Source organism: Euphorbia lathyris, chromosome 10, assembly GCF_963576675.1.
Source record: "Euphorbia lathyris chromosome 10, ddEupLath1.1, whole genome shotgun sequence".
Lineage (NCBI taxonomy): Eukaryota > Viridiplantae > Streptophyta > Magnoliopsida > Malpighiales > Euphorbiaceae > Euphorbia > Euphorbia lathyris.
The window spans coordinates 15256311-15276898 of NC_088919.1; the positions used below are offsets into that span (position 1 = coordinate 15256311).

The 20588-nt window shown below is 34.9% G+C and overlaps 1 protein-coding gene across 1 annotated transcript; it reads right to left on the reverse strand.

Moving 5' to 3' along the window:
• Positions 1-16922: 16922 nt before the first annotated feature.
• On the reverse strand, positions 16923-19977 carry LOC136209079 (polygalacturonase QRT3-like). The gene is made up of 3 exons (XM_066000450.1): positions 19630-19977; positions 19305-19550; positions 16923-18067 (listed from the first exon to the last, which is right to left on the reverse strand). Exons 1-3 carry the CDS (start codon positions 19828-19830, stop codon positions 17063-17065), a joined length of 1452 nt encoding a protein of 483 aa, XP_065856522.1. The 5' UTR covers positions 19831-19977; the 3' UTR covers positions 16923-17062.
• Positions 19978-20588: the final 611 nt, after the last annotated feature.

Sequence of the window (20588 nt, forward strand, 5' to 3'; positions counted from 1 at the left end):
TAACATCATTTTTAAGATCCAAATGATATATTGTACTCACTGTAGCATCGAGTGGAATAGCTTCTCTTCTTATTCCTAGGGGGAGAACTGCGTATTCTCGGTTTGGTATATCGATAGTTATAAATGAAGACTCAACATGCAACATCAAACAAGGAAGTGCATTAGCCGAGTTAATCATTAAGGCTAGGCTTATCATATGGGATGAGGCACCAATGGTACATAAACATTGTTTTGAAGCACTCGACAGAACATTAAGAGATATAATCCGTTTCCAAAATGCTAATAGCATGAGTTTGCCATTTGGTGGAAAAGTTGTTTTTGGTGGAGATTTCAGGCAAATACTGCATGTCATTCCTAAATGTAGCAGACAAAACATTGTTTCAGCCACTATAAATGCATCTTATTTATGGAAATACTGCAAAGTTCTTAAATTAACTAAGAACATGAGGTTTGAAAATGACAGTGGGAATGAAAAGAATGAAGAATTAAAATTGTTCTCTAAATGGATTTTAAGCAATGTTAGCAGACTCGGACCGGACCGATCGAACCGAGAACCGGCCAGAAAACCGGTCCGAGCCACTCCAGTTATTTGAATAATCAAATAACCAGAGAGACCTGGGGTCAGCCCGGTAACCGATGTGACCCCGGGTTTTCATTTTTTTCATTTTTTTAATCTAAAATTATTATACAATTTAAAATTTAATTAAATTAAAAGGAACAAACAAAAAATATAAAACGTGTTTGTAAATTGTAAGACACAGAACATAAAAAAAGAAAAAAAAACCTAACAATTTTCCCCAATATCGATCGATCTTCCTGGACTCCGCCTCTGTTGCACCCCGACTCCGCCTCTGTTTCGCCACCCCAACGCCTCTCTTCCGCCAACTCCACCTCGACTCCGCTTTATTCCGCCTCTTTCTGGAACAGGTTTGGGTTCTGTAATTTATTAAAGTGTAGTGGATGGATTATTATATTAGTTCTTTAATCTTTGTTTATTTATAAATTATGAATGATTTTGGCAGCATTATTTATTGTGGGTCATTTGATTATTCATTTGTGGTGGGTCATTTGATTATTCATTTGTGGATTCATTTGTGGTGGGTCATTTGATTATTCATTTGATTTTGGCATACATTTGATTGATAGTTGTGTGGAATTCTTGTTGTTGATTCTGTCAAATGAGTTAGTAGAACTTGTTGTTATTTATTTCAGGGATTAATTATTATGTTTTGTTATTATGTTTGTAAATTTTGTTTAGGTAATGGAATCAACGGAAAATTCTAGTGATGTTGCTAATAAGACTGAAGAACCGAATATAAGACAACAAACTGATCCAACTTGGAGATTTTGTTCAGAGGGAACAAATTCAAAAGGAAAGAGAGTGTTGATATGTTTCTTTTGTAAAAAAGAAATTGCAGGGGGGAATTAACCGAATGAAAAAGCATATAGCAGGGTTGAGAGGCGATGTTGGTATTTGCATGAAAGTTATAACAGAAGCTAGATTTTTACTTCAAGGATCGCTGAAAGAAATTGAGAATGCTCGGGGGAATAAGAGGGCACGTGTATGCATCAACGAAGATGATGATCAGATTGAAGAGATTGCATCATGTCCTTCAAAACATGTTAATAGTGGTGCATCCTCCAAAGGCAAATCGAAAGCTGGTGAGATCACTTCCTTTTTTAAAACTGGCACTGCAGATCCTAAACAGCCAACAATTAAAGCTTGCATACAAAGCAATAAAAAATGGCATGATACAGATATGGCCATTGCTATATGGTTTTATTATGCTTGTATTCCTTTCAATGCTGTGAATTCTCCATATTTTCAAGCTGCAGCAGATAGGATAGCAAGCATAGGCCATGGATATAAAGTCCCTGCTTTTCATGCATTGCGTCTTAACTTGTTGAGGGATGCAAAAACACAAGTTAAATTACTTGTGGATGCTCATAGACAACACTGGGCAGAATTTGGATGCACTATCATGGGTGATGGATGGACAGACACCAGACAAAGGCCACTTATTAATTTTTTGGTATATTGCTCAAAGGGTTTGTCATTTATTAAGTCAGTTGATGCTTCAAGTATATTTACAGATGCTGAAAATTTATGCAACCTATTTGGAGAAATTGTTGAGATGGTCGGTCAAGACAATGTGTTACATATGGTGACAGATAATGGTGCTAATTACAAAGCTGGTGGAAAGAAACTTTCAGAGAGATATCCTACCATTCAGTGGTCTCCTTGTGCTGTTCAATGTATTAACTTGATAATGAAAGATGTTGCAGAAATGCCAAGTGCAAGAGATGTTGCCACTTTAGCTTCAAAGATTACTGTGTTTGTTTATAATCACAAACATACATTGAACTAGTTAAGGAACCAACCTGGTTGGACAGAGATAGTGCGGCCTAGTGCTACTCGTTTTCCACCACTTTTATTGCATTAAAGAGTCTACATGATCACAAGAATGATTTGCAAGCTTTGGTAATAAGTGATGAGTTCAGACAATATTTGAAGATGCCTAAAGGTAAAGATGTCAGACAAATTGTTTTAGATGAGCGGTTTTGGACCAACAGCTTGATGTTTGTCAAAGTAATGACACCTATGATGCGTTTGCTACGGATTTGTGATTCTGATGAAAAAGCAGCACTTGGTTATGTATATAAAGGGATGTATAGGGCTCGTAATGGCATAAAAGATTTGTTTAAAAGGAAGAAGCATTTGTACAAGCCTTACACATCTATTATCAAGAAACGATGGGATAGGATGTTGCACCGAAATCTTCATGCCGTTGCATATTGGTTGAATCCGACTTTTCAATATGATGCAACTAATTTTTGCAACAAATCAGAGATTATGAGATCATTGATGGATGTGATTGATAATCAGAAGCTTTTCACAAAAAGAAGTTGGTTGATGATATTGAGATATTTCGATCAAGATTGGGAGGTTTTGCTAGAGATTTGGCTCTCGACAGTTGCAGAACTATGGGACCGGGTAAGCTAATTTAAATATTTACTATTTAGTTTTGAATCAATTCATTTTTTGATGTTCTTATTAAGTTTGTATTTGTTATTTAACATTACTTGTTATAGATATATGGTGGAGAAATTTTGGTTATGAAGTGCCAAACTTGCAAAAGTTGGCAATTAGAATTCTTAGTCAGACTGCTTCTTCTTCTGGATGTGAGCCTAATTGGAGTGTGTTTGAGCGTATCCATACTAAGAAGAGAAATAGATTGGAGCATCAAAGACTTAATGATCTTGTCTATATTCATTACAATTTGCGTTTGCGCAATAGGTATGCAATTATCTTATTGAATAAGTTTAATTTCTTTGTTTAAGTCTTAATTGTATGGCAAATAGATTTATTCTAATTGTTATGTTTTATAGGTCTAATATTGGGAAGAAAATGTTTGATCCGGTTGATTATGAATCAATTGATGAAACTGAGTTTTGGATAGTTGAAGATGAAAATGAAGGAGAACTTGACATGGATAATTTAGAAAATATGCTTGAAGAAGAATATCCAAAACTTGGTGATGATTCATCTCTCAATTTGGAAGGTTTGTTTATAAATGATGATGATGATGATGATGATGCAATATTTGATGAAAGCAATGAAGATGTTGAAGGAAATATCTTGAACCATGGAAGAAGTACTTAGTTTGATATTTGTGTCATTTTGTTTAATGAATCCATTTTTATGTCATTTTGGTTTTTGAAATTGGAGCTTAGTTTGATTTGGATCACCAAATTGACAATGTTGATCTGGATTTATGGTTTAAATGGATGGTTTAAATGGATTTATGTTTATGATTTATGGATTTATGTTATTTAAATGGATGGATTTATGGTTTAAATGGATGGATTTATGGATCTATTATTGTTATTTTGGTATGTTGAATTATTTTTTATATGCTTTATTAAAACTTCAAGGAAACAGGTTATTTATTTGTGCAAAGTTTTGTAAACATGTATATTATTATCATTATTATATAAATTTTAATATAATTTTAATATATATATAATTAATATATTATTTATTTATTACGTCATCCGGTTCGACCAATCCGAGCCATCCGGTCCGACCAAGTGACCCATGACTCAGTCACCAGTCCAGTTTGATGTCCGGTCCGGTTCTGATAACATTGATTTTAAGTATTGGGGATGGAACAGTTGGTGGAGCAAATGACGGAGAAAGTACATTTGATGTACCTGAAGATTTATTGATACAAGATATTGGTAATCCTATTGAAGCAATGGTCAAACATACATATCTTAATTTGATGGAAAACAATCGAAATCTAATATACTTACAAGAACGTGTCATTCTTGCACCAACATTGGATATTATGAACAAAGTCAATGACTTTATGTTGACTTCATGGCTAGGTGAATAAAAATGTTACTTAAGTTCACATACTATTTGCAAAGTTGAAAATGGGAGGCACAACAATGAAAATGTCTATACTCCGAAATTTTTGAATAGTATAAATTCATCGGGATTGCCAAATCACAAATTGATATTAAAGGTTGGAATATCTGTCATGTTACTACATAATATAGATCAAAATTCTGGATTATATAACGATACTCGATTAATCATGACTCAATTAGGAGAACATGTGATTGAAGCAGAGAAAATTATGGGTTGTAACATTGGACAAAAAAATTACATTCCTCGGCTTGCTTTGACTCCATCAGATATCAAATTACCTTTCAGATTTCAAAGAAGACAATATCCTTTGGTTGTATGTTTTGCGATGACAATAAATAAAAGTCAAGGACAATCACTAGCACATGTTGATCATATCTTCCACGCTCAGTATTCAGCCATGGTCAAATGTATGTGGCAGTCTCTAAAGTTACTAGCAAAAAAGGATTAAAAATTCTTATTTGTGATGTTGATGGAAAAATATGTAACTCTATGCAAAATGTAGTTTTCAAAGAAGTATTTAATAATATTGATTGAATTATTCATCATTCATTATACAGTATTCAGTAGGCTAAATTATAATAATTATAGATATATTACATTTTAATATATGTAATTCTGAATAACTACGTAATGTCAATAAAAAGAATAAAATGACCGTGCAAAGCACGGGTCTAAAACTAGTTAATTACAATTTGAGAATCAGAGTTATATAGTCTACCCATTTGATTAAACCAATTAATACAATTAAGACTTTATATGATATTTTATTCAATCACTATTCGTACATATGATTGTTATTGTTATTTCTAGTGTAACTATTCATGAATATAATATTGTTCACAAAATAAATAAATAATTTAATAACCCAAATAAAATAAGGGAAAATTACAAAACTAGGTCAAATGGGAGGCCCATTTACATATTTAACCCATTTACTCAACCTACTACATATCTAGACTGATTTTGTGTGACTTTTCCATAATACCCCTAACCTTCCCACTTCCCCAAACGCGAACGGTCTCTCCCCTCTTCTCCTTGGTTGCGCGAAACGGTGGCAGCTCCTCCATTAATGATTCCAAAACTTTTGATCTTCTTATCTTACTTTAAATTGCACAAAATCTGCACCATTTTTCCAAATCACAATGTATTTCTCTTCTTCCTCTCTTCATCTCTTGATTCTGCAATTTTCTAATCCTAGAAAACGAAGCCATGGTTCTTCATCTTCCATTTCCTGCTCGTTCGAAGAAATGGTGATTCTACGTTCTTTTCATCATTTTTCCCAGTTTATCATATTGGGTTCGTCGAAAAATGTAAGTATATATTGTTTTTTTTTTTTGCGTTTTCTCGGACCAATCCACTTAGCATATGCAATTTTCGCGAAGTCTTCGGGAAGAAATTTATCGATTTAACTTCGTGAAACGATGATTACGCGAAGTTTGCGAGGTAATTCGATAAATTTCTCTTGCAGTCTCCGCGAAATCATCGTTTCGCGAAGTTAGAGCGTCACATTCCTCCTCGCAGACGTCGCGAAATCATTGTTTCGCTAAGTAAAATGACCCTCTTCCTTGCACATTTATGTTCGCATACTTAGCGAATCATCGTTTCGTGAAGCCAAATCTTCCTTTTTCCTGACTAACACGATTAAATTTTTCTGAAGGTGGTTGAATACATAATATTCATTCCTGGAAGCCGGCGTGTTAGGGTGCCATGAGAGACATCCATTCAAAAATGCCTGGACTTCCAACCATCGGTCGTGAATAAGAGCTTACACCAGGGGACACATCCATCCCTATTGGTGAATAGTAGTCTATGTATCGTGAGACATCCATCCATCAGTGGTGAATAGGAGTCTATGTATAATGAAGTGATTTATTAGGAGTTTATTGTGGCAATCTTGTTCTGTACCGTGAGAAACATCCGTCCATCGGTATTGAATAGGAGCCTATGTATAATGAAGTGATTTGTTAGGAGTTTATTGTGGCAATCTTGTTGTAAATTTTGATAATGTTATGATTTTAATGTTAGAATCCGTTGTTGTTTGACATTTTTTGTTATATACCACTTCGCGAACTAGCTTCAAAACACATCCAGGCTTCGCATATGCTAATTAAATTCATCAACTAAACCAAACATTAGCTTCGCAGGCTTCGCATATGCTAATTAAATTCATCAAGTAAACCCAAACATTAGCTTCGCAGGCTTCGCATAATATCGAATCTGCGAAGTGCTGAGTATTCGGTAGAGTGGTAAAATGTGATGATAAGTGTGTGCTAGGGTTATGGATGTGATCTTCCTAAAGGCTCTAACTCTACTAGATGCTACTACGTAGGGGCAAGTGTACCCCGTCGTATCAAGTAATAATCCGGTTAAGACCGGGTATCGAATCCACGGGATTTATATCTACAAGTATTAAACTACTCGGTTTTACTCGTTATCTAAGCGGTGAATACTTTAGTTGGTTGGGTAACAACTATAAACTACTCCTAAACTACGGGTGAGACAATTCTCATGTATTTCGAGTCCTCTTGGAATGATACCGGAGATGATAAGTTACAACCTATGATAAACGACACGAAATATACACGATTAATAGTTCACTCTTGCAAAGACGACTATTTATAGACCCAACAACCCCGTGAGGCTATAGAATCGTGATTTCCCTTTAAGGCGACTCTAATTCTTAGGATCAGAAACTAGGGCCCGTAAGTTCCGTGGCTCATCAATTCCTACGGTTTCCGGTTTGTCAACTCCGGTGAGGCAACACCTATGTGATTCCTAATAGATTTCAGAGCTCGTAAACGACCTACACAACAATCAATTATAAGTATCAAAGCAAGCAATAAACATTAACACATATAGTGAAAACGGAATCGTAAATCATGTATTATAAATATGGAATACGAAAATACGGGATACAACCAAGCCTAGTACATAGAAAGAGTACAAACTAATTAACAAGTAGAAAGGGAAGAAGAATCGACCCTTAAGACTAGCTAACCGGACTCAAAGTCGTCTTTTAGGGCTTGGAGGCGGAACTCTCGAGCTTGGTGAATGCGGATGGAGCGGAACTTCGGCGAAGTAACGGGAGGATTATACAAGCTCTCAAGGTGTGAGGAACTCTAATACATGGAAAATTGTATGCCTCAAATGAGTGCTAATCACTCTTACTTATACATCAAACTCGGGGGGTAAAATTGTAAATACACAAGTTGCATTATTTCTGCATTTCCCCAGGACACGCCCTGCGTGGACAGGCAGGCGCCCCACGTGGGTGCCCATTCCGTTGACAATTTCTGGCATATGGATCAGGTTCAGTCTTGTTATTCGGGCCACGCCCCGCGTGGCCAGGAGTACGCCCCGCGTGTTTGCCCATTCCGTTGATAATTGACTGTGTGTGGATCAGATTCAGGCCTGATGTCATGAACACACCCCGCGTGGATAGGCAGACGCCCCGCATATTTGCCCATTCCGTTGATAATTGTCTGCGTGTAGATCAGATTCAGACTGTTTGTCATAGCCACGCCCTGCGCAGGTTGGAGTATGCCCCGCGTGGTTGAGCCTCTGAAGTTTAATTGCTTGAACCATGACTTTGGCACCTCGCGTTGCTTGGGATACGCTCCGCGTGGTAAGGAACACGCCCCGCGTAACTGCGCTTCTGAAACTTATATTGAAGAATTTCTCCTGTACGCCCCGCGTGATTGGTGGGTTTTACTCCTTTGCTTGTACCTGCGAAATACAATTCTCGACGACCGAGTTAGCTTGACGTTTGTTTTTCCGAAATTAACTGAAAATAAAGGAAATTGATCAAAAGCATAAAATTTATTTTTGTTTTGTTATTTTATTAAAAACACATTATTTTTGTAATTAAACTCACTTATTTAGCCCACAAGTAGACCGTAATTCACTCTAAAAGATAGGGACAAAATGCCCCTATCACGAAGTTAGATGGAAGGGAGACAGATGCGCGTTGTTTCATGTACATTCGACGGTGCTTTCCAGTTAGCTACATCTTCAACTTTTTTAGGATCCACTAGAATTCCCTTAGCCGATACCACATGCCCCAAGAACATAATTTCATCAAGCCAAAACTCACATTTACTAAATTTGGCATACAACTGCTTCTCTCTCAGAATCTGCAAAACTGTTCTCAAATGCTTACTGTGATCTTCCTTACTCTTAGAATACACAAGAATATCATCAATAAACATAATTCGTCCTTGATCTTAGGGACAATTGTCGTTGCTATTCTTAGGGAGGACATTCGTCCACATTCTTAAGGACGACTATCATCCCCTGTTCTTAGGGACGACATTTGACCCTCATTCTTAGAAATATTCCATCTTATTAGAGACCAACAATTCATACATATCCATATAACTATCTAGATAACCTCATATTTAAAACCTGTGAGATTAGCTTATTGTTTCAAAAATAGGAGACATATTACATGTAAGTCTCAACGATATTATATCAATCCTATAACATAATTCTTGACTTGGGATGTTTAAGTTTATTACCATTTAATTAGAGTCATAAAGCACAGTCTTACTTCATCTTGGATGAACACTTTATGTTATAAATATAAATTACGAATTTCTTCTGTCTTATTAATTATGTGATAAAAGATAAAATGTCTTTTATACAGTCAACTACTATATTGAATAAATAAAATAACTCAAATGAACAATTCATTTATTTAATAAAAGTTTCCAAAATTATTGTCTTTAGGACACAATACTAACAAGATATCCATATGAGAATGGTGTAGATGAGTCTTTTGATATCCATCAATAAGCTGTCTAGCACGAATAGGAATGATATCTTTCATAATAAGCACATGTATATTTCGCGCTTGACAAAATTCAGTGACTTCTTTCAACAACTTCAACCATCTTCCATATATACTCACAAGACATTTTTCACCAAATTAATCATGCTCATAGCACTTACTACGTCTTGATTATTAACTTGTAATCCATTTGTCATTCCTAATAGAAACTCCATCAACTTTTTGAGCAACACGAATTAACAATCTAACATTTTCATAACCAAACTATCAACTGTGCCTCGAGATTTTCAACTACTCCATCATTTGATATGGCTAAAAGAACTTCTATCACTGAATCTCACATATCAAAAAGACGAATTATCATTTTATAATAAGAACCCCAACGTGTATCACTTGGGCGATTTAAATTTATTTATTGGTTCTTGCCATTTCTTGTAGAAATATAATTTCTTTTCATTTGTTGTGCTACTTTATCATGATCTAATTGCTGAAGAGCATCATTTCTGTTCATGAAGCACCAATAATATTCATAATAATAGGAACATAATAAAAAAGGAACTTATCAGGTGACAATCCATTGCAGCAGCAACAACAACTAACTAAAGCTGGTGAGCAAAACATCGAATATAATGTGCATGCTTGTTTTCATTTAAAATGAGTGCGATTAGTCAATGAAACTCACCATGCATATTAGAAGCCATAGTTATTAAAGGCGCAAGGCGCAAGGGGGGTCCTAGAGCCTTGGCGCAAGGCGCAACTTAAGGCGCACGCCCGAGCGACTCAAGGCGCACCAAAAAAATTTCATAAATTCATAATACTAGTCATAAATAATCAAATACCAACAACAAACCATAAAATGCACGAGTTAAGTTCTAGTTAACTACTAAGACATAATCTAAAACTCATAATTCTAACTTAAAACAACTAATAGTCTTGACTCTAGAAAACTACTAATCTTTAACTTCCTAGTCTTCCTTCCTAATCTTCATCGGAATCATCATCATCATCATCATCATCGTCACTTCCATCATCATATGCTTCTTGAATAAGGTTCTCAATCTCCTCATCATTGTCACCTTCCCCATCAATGTACTCATCATCTACAAAGTCGGGTTCATCATCTATAAGATGCATTTTACCCTTATCTTTCGCCTTAGCCTTAGACCTAACACTTGAACTAGATGCATTTGCAGCATTTTTTACTACTCCTCTAGTTTGATAAGCACTTTCATCCGCTCCCATAGCGTCACCAACATCATCCCATCTCTATCCCTCATTCGGGTGTACTAGATCATCATCACCCGACTCCCCTCCATCCAATCTACCCATCAACCATTCATTGGAGTCATCTATATCTCTTAAAGAAATATGATCAATAGTGTCACGAGTTTCATGACGAAACTTTAGTGCTCGGTTATACTTCACAAACACTAAATCATTCAACCGTTCTTGAGCAAGCCTGAAACATAAAATATACAATATATCATATATTTTGAAAATTAAGAATGATGCTAAAGCTAAACAGTGACACCAACAAACTAATAAAGTCCCTTACGTATTCAAATATGCTCCAGTTTCGTTCATATCCAGAGGCACTACACGTGAGGCTTAGCACTTTCACATCAAAATTTCTTAAAGTTGGAGTGGAAGCTCCATAACAAGTCCACCAATCAGCTGTTACATCAATATAAAATTGAGCTTAAATTGAAACTTTTAATTAAAACTTAGTTAATATTACAAAAGACTAATCAATAATAAATATTACCTGGAGATTTTGTGCTCCGATGCCTAATAGCAAATGGGTTCCCAAACAGCCCTTTTGCATATTGATACATACTTAGCTCTTGAAGGATAGTTTCTTGCTCCTCATCGGTACGACAAAGCCTTTGGACATATTCATAGAACCCATTAGAAACCTCTACATTCGAGAGGACATCATTCAAATAGAAGTATTCCGGGTTAAGATAATTTCCAACCGCATGTAAAGGTTGATGAAGTTGACAATTCCATCTTTTGTCTATATATTCATAGACTTCCTTGTATTTCTCTTCCTTCTTGTCACTGTTCTCAAAAGCCTTAGCAATGGCTTCTTTAGCTCTATCCATCACTTCATAAATGTACCCCATCGGTGGCCTTTTCTCACTATCAACCAATCTAAGAACACGAACCAATGGACCAAATATCTTTAAGATATAAAGAATATTTGTCCAAAATTTATCCGATATCACAATTAGAACAACTTTTTTACCACCGTCCTCTTTTGCCCACTTGCTACTTATCCATTGTTCTGAAGTGAACATCTTCCTCAGATTATGTTTTTCTTTATGTATGCGTTGAAATGTTAAGAAAGCAGTTGCAAACCTTGTAACCCCGGGCCTAACAAGATCTCTTTTGTTAGTGAACATCCTCAACATGTTCACTACACCCGGTCGAACATAAATGTAGGAATTCAAGCTTATTCCCTTCTTCAAAGTTAGTTTAACTTTAGGCATCTTTTCTATATCCTCCAATATCAAATCAATGCAATGTGCAGCACATGGAGTCCAAAATATGTTTGTTTTCTTTCATTAACTTTTTACCTATGAAAAAAAACATAACTCCATAAATATCAAAATTGAAAATAAGCATTAAACATGAATTAAACTTAAATAAGCATTAAACTACACTAACCTGCATTAACATTGTTAGCAGCACTATCAGTAACAACTTGAACCACATTTTCAACACCCACACGGTCCACCATCTTTTGAAGTAGTGAACACATCAAGGCTCCTGTCTTTGAATATTCAGAAGCATCAACGGACTCTATAAAAACAGTCCCACTAGGAGAATTCACCAAAAAATCGATCAAAGTCCTACTCCTCTTATCAGTCCAACCATCTGACATTATCGAGCATCAATACTTCGACCATTCAGCTTTATAACTCTTCATTTACTCCTTTACTTCATTAACCACCTTATTTAGAAAAGGAACACGCACTTCATGGTAAGTTGGAGCTTTCATACCAATACCATATTGACCTATCGCCTCAACCATAATGTTAAAACTCGGGTAGTTGACTGCATTGAAGGGAATGACAGCATCATACATCCACTTGGTAATCCCCAAACATGCTCTTTCTCGCATTTCCTTCTTACATGAATCATTTATCGTTGTTTGCTTCAACTTCGATTCTTTTCTACTTTTCACCACCTTTTCTGCACTAGGTGTGAAATACAAATCTATTTGACCCTTTTGTCATGGTCTTTTTGATTGTTTCCCAAGTTTGGTATTGCTACTTTTCAATGGTTCAACTTCAAAGGCTATATCATCTTCGTTTGCATCGTCACCCAAAGTTTCTACATCCTCAAAGTCCATAAATGCATCTCTTTGATTTTGAAGAATGGATCTTTCGGTCTTCTTCTTCACCATATAGGATTCAATCTCATCATACACATGTTATGGAGCATTCTTACACTTCTTCGCATTTCTATAACCTCCTACAATGTGTTGTTTGATTCGACTAATCCCACCTCTGAATGTAATACAACAGAAATTACAATTCAAATCATTCTTATTCTTTGCCTCCAACATTTTACAATATTTCCACCCCGGGTCTTTCGAAGTAAGAGTATAATCAATCGTAGAACTATTGGGCTTATCAGTCCCGGAAGCCGAAGCCATTGCAATTCACCTACACATAATAACATAAAACTTAAACATTTATAATCAACATATTTGAATAACATATTCTGAAATTGAAATTGAAATGAAACATAAACATAAGCATATAACCATATTCGAATAACATAATCTGAAACATAAACATAAGCATATAAAATATTCCAAATGAAACAGACACTAACATAAATTCAGAAACTGAAAAAACAACAACAGAAACACAAGCAGAAAAAAAACATGAATTCAGAAACACACAGTGTCATAAATTCAGAAATTGAAAAAAAAAGAAACACAAACTGAAACTGAAAAAAAACAGACACTAACATAAATTCAGAAAAAAAGAAGAATAGAGGAAGAATCAGAGAAACAAAACAAAGAGGAAGAAACAAAGAAGATAGAAAGAATAGAAAAAGAAAAGAGCAAGAAGAGAGAAATAATAGAAAAAGAGTAGAATAGAAAAAAAAAAGAGGAAAACAGAGTACAGGAAGAAAGAAGGAACAAGAGAGAAGAGAAGGAAGAGTACAGGAAGAAGAAAGAAAAGAGAAAGAAGAAAACATACCTGATATGTGCGATGATGGAAGAACCGTTGTTGGAGGGAGAGCAAAATTTTGGCTGCTGCGATTGATATGTGCGATGATGCTTTTCTTTTCTGCCCTTTTCTTTTTTAAAGTTAGAAAACCCTAAAATACCCTCAAGACCCTAATATACCCTCAACTCAACCCTAAAATACCATAAGGTAGCCAAGGCGCGCGCCTTATGCCTGGCTTGAGGCGCACAAAGGCACGCGCCTTATTGACCGCGCCCGCCTTTGGTCACTAGAGGCGCTAAGGCTGGAGCCTTAGGCGCACCTTTAATAACTATGTTAGAAGCCATATCATAACCTTGACCTCTAAGCCTAGTAAGTGATAATCTATTCACAACAAAGAATTCATCAATAGATTGTTTTTCAAACACCGTGCAAATGTATCACTAACATGCATTAATCCAAGAAACCGTTCGATCATTGCTCCATGATGATTTACAACTCTCAAAACCACATCCATCTGCTCAGTAACTGAACAATCTCGGGCCTCATCAATTAAAAGAGTAAAGTATTTATCCCCAATCTCACTGAGAATAACTTTTTTTTCTCTAATGCACAAGTTTTTATAATTTCCTTTTGAATTGTAGGAGAAGACAATTGATTATTACTTGGATCATTTACTTACCTTCTTTACACCTTCATCTTGTAAATAGTACCATCTGATGAGTAAAAGAAAATTACCCGGATGCGTCGACTCATCATGTCCCTAAAATGCCACACATGCATCTAAACATGTACAACTACAATTAACCTAAAATGATATTTAGCCTCATGTGGTAAACATTTTGCTACTAACACATGATCCACCTTCTTCCTTTGATTTTGATATTGATCAAGCTTATTTTTAGCATAAGGGCATGAACTAGTAGTACCTCTTTCATGCTGAATAAAACTTCTTAAAGCTTTTTTTTCAAAATTTAAAACTAATTTGTGTAAAAGCACCACTCCCAAATTTATTACCATCAACAAACAAATAACAATGTAAACAATATACATAATCTTTAGATACACTATATTCTAACCAATGAAATTTCTCAAACCATTTGTATTGAAACTTCCTTCTATTACCTTTACCAAACTCAAACATCGGGAAATCTTGTCTACTAGGTTGTGAAGGGCCTTTAATTAAGTACCATCTCATTATTGAATCTCTCATATTAATACTTATATAGTTCGGGAATTGGAATATCTAAGATTTGAAGTTGAATTTTGATAATGTTATATTTTATTTTAGATGTTATATATTATTAATTATTTATGTTATTTTTTAATAACTTATCAAGGTTGTAAGATCCGGACTGGCCATTTTAACTCGGTTGGACCGGATCCGGTAGGTAAATCGGTCCGGAGATATTAAAAAATTAACACTAGTGAAACCCGTTTAAAACTCATTGAACCGATCGGTTGAACCATTAAATCGTTAAACCGATCATGGATTAGCGAGTTTCACGGGCCAAAATTTCAATCTTTTTTTAAAGAAAATCTAAAATAAGTTTGATGGAAAGTTGGGAATGTATACACTCCAATAATTTAATAAATTTATTATTTTAGTCTTTAATTATTTTTTTAACTTTTCCATATCGATACAAAAACACTACAACTTTTTACTTTTTACTTTCTAATTTCCAATTCTACATCTATAATTTCTAGTTTAGTTTTTATTTTCTATTTTGTATATACTATTTTTGCAATCTACCAAAGTATATTTTACGATTAGTTATGTAGTTTTTATTTATAAATTATTCTCTTCATATGGCTTTCAAGTTTCATGTCAAGTCTGAATAAAATATGCTAATTAATTAAGGATTCAAAAAGAAATTTTTAATTTCAATATTAAAGAACATTATATTATTATTAATATTTTCTATGTTAAGAGTTTAAATAAAACAAAAAAAATATTAGTTTTTACACGATATTTTCAACTCCAGTTCAACTCTGATTCAACCTCGGTTGAACCTTAAACCCTTAACCATTTGTTTTTACTGGTTCTCTGATCGGTCCGGTTTTTACAACCATGTAACTTATTATGTCGGTGACTTGTGATTTTATATTAGGGTTAATTTCAAATAAAATCCCGTGGTTGCACATTTTTGTAGATCAATACATGTAGTTTTTTTTTTTACAAAACAAACCCTTTGATTTGTAAAATTTTCCATTTTGGATTGACTTTGACAAATTTGACCAATAACGAACCTCAAAAAATTTCAAGAATTAAATATTAACCACATGAATTAATTTATGTTAAAATTTTAATTGACAAACCTTATTTATTTGGATTAAATTGTGGTTAATTTTTTTATTATACCATATGGTGTTGAGACATGTGACTAGATGTCACATAATCAACCCCGGTACAAAAATGATCGGGAAACATTTAAAGTGACTTTTCTAGAACAAAAACAAACTTAAGTGATTGTAGTTAGATAAACTGAACCTTTGGTATGGAGGGCAACAGCTCGTTGCCTACCCACACGATCTGAACTGGTGAAAAGGAGGGTTGATACAACTGTGAGGTGCCCGCGCTGTAACCTTGAAGATGAGACTGTTTTTCATGCACTAATATCATGCCCAGAAGCACGCCAGGTATGGTTATTAACTAATATAGGAGATCAAAGCAGGAGGGTAAACAGCTTTACTGAATTCTGGGTGTACATCATGAACAATCTCGACAAGAATTCACTGGAAACGGCGGCCACCTTGTGCTGGGCCATTTGGAACGACCGTAATACGGTCCTCTGGGAGGATAAACGACAGCCGGCGGCTATCACACTATGCAGCGCCAAGACGTTTCTGGCTAAATGGCAACTAGCCCAAAAAGCGGCGGACACGAGAGGAACTGCTGCTGTGCGTTCAGTATGGACCTGTGCGGAAGAAGGATGCCTGAAACTGAATGTTGACGCAGCGCTATTTTCGGAAGCAGGAAAGGCGGGTTTCGGATTTATTCTTCGGGGACATAGAGGTGAGTTCATTGCAGCAGGTTCAGGGCCACTCGGATACTGTCGGGAGGCTCTTAGTTGGCTAAAAAAGGAAAACATGGACGGTGTTCATATGGAAACGGATTCACAGCTCCTGGCTCTAGCAATTAACGGAACCACCGAGTTAGTTTCCCCATTTGGCATCATTGTTGACAACTGTAAAGCCATGATTAAAGGGCTTAATGTGTTATCTTAGGAGGTCAGCGAATACGATAGCTCACATGTTAGCTAGAGCTTCGGATTCAGCGTCTGACATTAGAATATGGAAACATATTCCCCCGGAGTTTATTTGTAGTGCTTTATTATCAGATATTCAATAAGAAGTTACCCTTTACTTTCAAAAAAAAAAAAGATAAACTGAAGACATTATCCAAAATTTTGTGAACACCACTAATTAGTAGCATGCCAAACATAACATAAATCAAACGAGTTATTAATCGATGGTTTAATTTGTATAATTATAACTAATTGAGTGTTTAATATATGAAAATGAAAATTCATAGTGATTATGTTATTATATACAAAACTCAAAATTCATTCCTATTATAACAAATTATCTAACCTTATAATAATAAAAATTCATTGATACAACAAAATTGCCAAAATACAAAAAACTTCAATAACTGTTTTGATCGACATAAACATAAACTGTAGCAGAAACATGCATATTTGATTCAATTGTGACTCGATTTTCCGAAACATTTCTAAGAACATGAATAGGAAACGAACCTCCTCCTTGTTGAAATGTATAACGAACATCTTGAATTCGATTCGGAAATAAAAGCACATCGGATAAATCAACATTCCAAATCGTTCCTTTCCCGGATGTTAATCCTTTAGCAATCGTCGATTTCAGATTCATTCCTCTCACAATGTTTCTTTCAACCACTACTTGTTCTATGATTTTAAATGCCGATTTTGCTTCATCTAATTCCACAATCGGAGCTCCGGTCCAGTCTCCGGTAAACATATTATCTACAATACTTACTTGACAAACAACTCCGTCGAGCGATTTTATCACAACCCTAGCATTTCCGAGGAAGAATGAATCTGCAATCTGGAGTTGTACAGGATCCTCTGCGATAATCCCTGTGTAATCGAAGTAACAATTTGTGATTCGGGCTTGAGTTAGACCTGGTTGTTTGATGTAAACACCAGTTCCTCCCAACTGAGCATCCTTATTGTAAAAGTGGATTCCGGTGAGAACATTGGCCTGTCCTATTATCATTACCCCGACTGATGCCGAGAAAATGACGGCGTCTGTGACGGCGTTATCATTGCCGACGATTTTGATTCCGATTCCGGAGAAATCTTTCTCCCTTGGATCTCCTCCGACGGTGATGCGTTGGCCGATGAATGAATTTCTGATGAAGGTTTCGTGACCGTCTTGGATGTAAATGCCGTTGGTTGTGAAGTGTGAAATGTAGCAATTGTCGATGATTGTTCGGAGTGCGTTTGAAACGGAGATGCCGCCGCCTCTGAAATTAGCGTCTATCATGATGTCCTTTATGGAAATATCTTCGTAGGAGATTGAATCTGGAGAGGTTGTCGGCGACCATAGTTCTATCACATGACCGTCGCTCGGGAAATTTTCCGATGCACGAAGAGATCCACCATGGATCTTTTTTTCAATAACCAAACAAATAAACGCACGGTTAGTGCATTTTTTCGTGAAAACTAAAATGCATCATGTTTAAAACATATATATTTAAATTTAGAATAGATCCCCCTTTCTATTTTGTTCCACGGGTTAGGTTTACTGTTTTTTTATTGTATTTTCTTTAATAAGTGTTTATATATTTTATTGGATTTCTTTTATCCGTTTGAATTATATCTTCTCTTAATTATTCTGCTATTTATACCTTTTTCAGATTTAGCAAGAGCAGTCTCATTGTGGATTTTGTAAGGTTTTTTACCTTTTTCATTTCTTGTTATAATTGTTCTTTTCGTATCTAATGAAGTATAAGCATTTTCATAAAAAAAAACACTTCAATTTACTCGTTTACAATTTGCATTGATAAGAATCAATGTAGCCATAATGTGTATAATTGTGTAAATTTGATCTCCATGTAAGATCAAATTTAGATATATTGGTTTGACTATATTATTTAATCATCAAATTAGACATTTCAAATAAGTTTATCGATGAATTGAAACAGTTTCGTATATTTTTTTGTTGGTTAACTATATTAGTAACACAGTAAATATTTTAGACACTTCAATAAAAAATATTTGTGATGAACTTATATGTGACGGATTTAGTTAGCATTTTAACAGTTATTTTGTAACTGTGTTAGTACACATTAAATATTTTAGATATAATTGGTATTTGGAAAACCCGACGTAACAATTAAATAACAGCAAAATCAGCATTTTTAAAATTTATTAACGTAAGACTAAAATTGATCTTGCTTGGAAATGTGAATATTAAATTTGGACAATTTTATATGTTAGAGTCAAATCTGCACTTCATGCATACACTTATGCCATTTGTACGTATCTTCAAAAAAAAAACATTAACAGTTTGTAAGTCTAGATTTGGCGGTGACTGATCAAAGTAGTCGGTGACTAAGAAACACCACCAACAATCCGACAATCTATATGGATGGATGAAAGAGAGATCATTAAATGAAGGAAAAAAAAAAGGTTTCTGAGTGTATTTGTGAGGAAGAACAGAACAAAACACACAAAAATTCAAAGTTCCTGTCTGTTTTCGTTTCAATTTCTTTTTTCCAACCCCCTTCCTAATTATACTTTTTTTTTTTTTTAAATAACTTTTTCCAGTATCATTTCTCCATGCTTACAACATAGCATGTCATTTATATATTTAACATAGCATAAGGAAAACGAAAGCGTACCATGAAATTTCCAACACGCAAACGAGGCAAACGTAAAGGACGAGAGATCCTATAAGTGCCTCCATCTAAATGAAGTTGACTCCCTCCCAAATCATGTATCCCGCTAAACAATTGCTGCCCACTCTCTGATCCATGCCCATACACCGCCTCTCTCATCGCTTTCTCCACTGCTCCCGTGCTATCTTCTTTCCCCGTAGGATCCGCCCCATACTCCGTCACGTGGTACACACGCGAGCTTGACGGCACCTATATATTCATATTCACATTCATATCCAAATCCAAAGCCAAAACCAAAACCAAAACGAGAAATATAAACATTACGTACCACAATGGGATTGATTCGAAACGGGGACTTGACGGACGAAAATTGCCGAGCTTGATGAGGATAAGGTTCGGGAACATGAAAATTATCGGTAGTTTTTCCTACTCGTCGATGATAAGTGATATCGGAATAAGAACTTTCTCCATAATCAATAATTAAAATAAACACCAGCCAAGCTATTCTTGTAATAGCTTTGGCCACCATCACCCTTTTTCAATTTACACGAGAACTCCTATTATTATAGTCACAAAATTCTTTTTTTTCTTTTCTTTTCTTGTTCCTGGAAAATAATCAACGGAGACCAGATGATATAATTATATAAAATTTGAAAAGTAAAAGAGGAGAGAAAGAGATGGGATTTTTCTTAATTTGGAAAATGCATTTACAAATTTTGTGTTTCACTATCTTTTTTTTTGACTCGATTATTAATTATACCTTATTCCTAGCAATAAATCACGGATTTAATTTGCCTCAGCCACCACTGTCTAATTTATTTATTTCTTTTCTAATAATGGTGATATAATATTAATTTAATTACCACTATTTTATTTTTATTTTTTTTTATTTTTTTTTATGAAAATGAGTACATCTTAAGAAAATTGTAAGAAAGTAAGAAATAAAACCTTACATAAAGCTATGTCTAATATAAAATTCATATAAATGACTACAAAAAGCAAAACAAATCATTACAGGTACTAATAACACAAACAGATTAAACATATACTTCTTGAAACTCCAAATTCGCATAGAAGTATCTGGAATTCAATCTTCATCATTTAAACTCTTCCGAATCATCGGATCAGAGTCATTTTTTTTGCAACTATGTAGATGTAGTGATTTACTATAAGATCTATCATTTTTGCTCTTGCTAAATCAGAAAATGTTACAAATAAAAAAGATAATAAACAACAGATATAATTCAAGCGGATTAAAAGATCCGATAAAATATATAAAATCCAAAA

Bases quoted from the DNA above. Each gene is read 5' to 3' on its own strand.
- LOC136209079 (XM_066000450.1), bottom strand. From the start codon at position 19,830: ATGGTGGCCAAAGCTATTACAAGAATAGCTTGGCTGGTGTTTATTTTA. The intron at 19,551-19,629 runs GTACGTAATGTT...ATGAATATATAG, and splicing joins TTCGAATCAATCCCATTGTG to GTGCCGTCAAGCTCGCGTGT. The intron at 18,068-19,304 runs GTACGCTTTCGT...ATTGAAAAAAAG, and splicing joins TGCGTGTTGGAAATTTCATG to ATCCATGGTGGATCTCTTCG.